General features: G+C 28.1%; 1 protein-coding gene across 1 annotated transcript in view; it reads right to left on the bottom strand.

The window, feature by feature from the left end:
- Positions 1 to 1,246, bottom strand: part of LOC105624633 (E3 ubiquitin-protein ligase TRIM33-like) — a 7,522-nt gene that overhangs the window by 3,535 nt on the left and 2,741 nt on the right. The window contains 2 exon segments of the mRNA XM_012205993.1: positions 150 to 260; positions 335 to 615. Of these exon segments, the coding sequence (XP_012061383.1) occupies positions 150 to 260; positions 335 to 615 (392 nt within the window).

Genomic DNA, 1,246 nt, shown 5'->3' with positions numbered 1-1,246 from the left:
TATATATATATATATATATATATATATATATGAGTATGCACTTAATGCATATGTATTTATAATTAGGGCTGAAACATTCAGACACAAGGCGCATGCCTTATGCTCATGTTCGAACTTCTGGATTACCCTGATTTATAATATATACTTACTGTACTACCATTTGTGTTATATCTTGAACTAGACTTTTTTTCTTCTCCAATATTAGAATCTGTCTATCTTCTATAACTTTCATTGCACTTTTTAATAATACCCGTTTGTAACTAAAAAATATTGTTTATATCTTACATCTGTAATCTTTTAATATTTTACTTGATTGCTATTTTATAAATCCTACCTTACTTCTTTAAGCAAAATCGACATAGAAGTACGAGTTTCAGCTGCAATTTCATGAATAAATTTATATTTATGGTCACGATGTTCACTAAGTTGACAGTCTCTACAAGTCAGTCTATCACATGTTTGACAAAATAAAGATAACTGTTCATGGGAATGAATTGTGCAAAACAAATATCCAGGTATCTTCTTATTTCCTCTTTTAACATTGTCTCTATCATTTACTATTTCATCTTTAGGTTTAATTATATGATCCTTGGTTATCTTCAATCTTTGATGAGCCTTAAAATAGTTTCATCCATATAATTAATCAACGTTTTAACTTAAGTATTCATAAAAAAATTTCTTCCATTTTCTCGTCTAAGAGATATAATTATAGATTATTTATACACATACAGAGTGAGTTTCTTAAAATTCATCCACGAATCATATAGTACTATTTCTGATCAAAAACTAAGTAAAAAAGATCCACACACACACACACACACACACACACACGCACACAAGGCGAATCAGAGTAATTAAATCAGTTTTTACCCTATGAAAAAATTATCGATTTCATATCTAATTATCTTAGAGTTAGCAATACAGATGCATGGATACATCATGAATTGCTGATTTGGATGTTTTGAGAAATAGGCGCATTTTTAATATCTTCGTATGTAATAAAAATAAAATTTTGTAACTATTTTCACAAATTCAACGTGCCTGGTTGGAGCATAAAAAATTGATACTCTGATTAATTTTGCATATATACAGGTTGTTGTATTTTAAACAATCGTCGTTCTAAAATTTTCTTTGTAATTTTAAGAAAAAATGTTTCAGATTATATGATGTGGAGAGGGACATAAAATGGTATCATTGATTTGACATTGGAAAGTTGTTTCACATTTTTTCTCTAAAATTGCAAACA

The sequence above is a fragment of the Atta cephalotes genome (genome assembly GCF_000143395.1).
Source record: "Atta cephalotes unplaced genomic scaffold scaffold00003, whole genome shotgun sequence".
Taxonomy (NCBI): Eukaryota; Metazoa; Arthropoda; class Insecta; order Hymenoptera; family Formicidae; genus Atta; species Atta cephalotes.
Note: the sequence above shows the minus strand (reverse complement) of the source record. Positions and strands in the feature narration are given on the sequence as shown.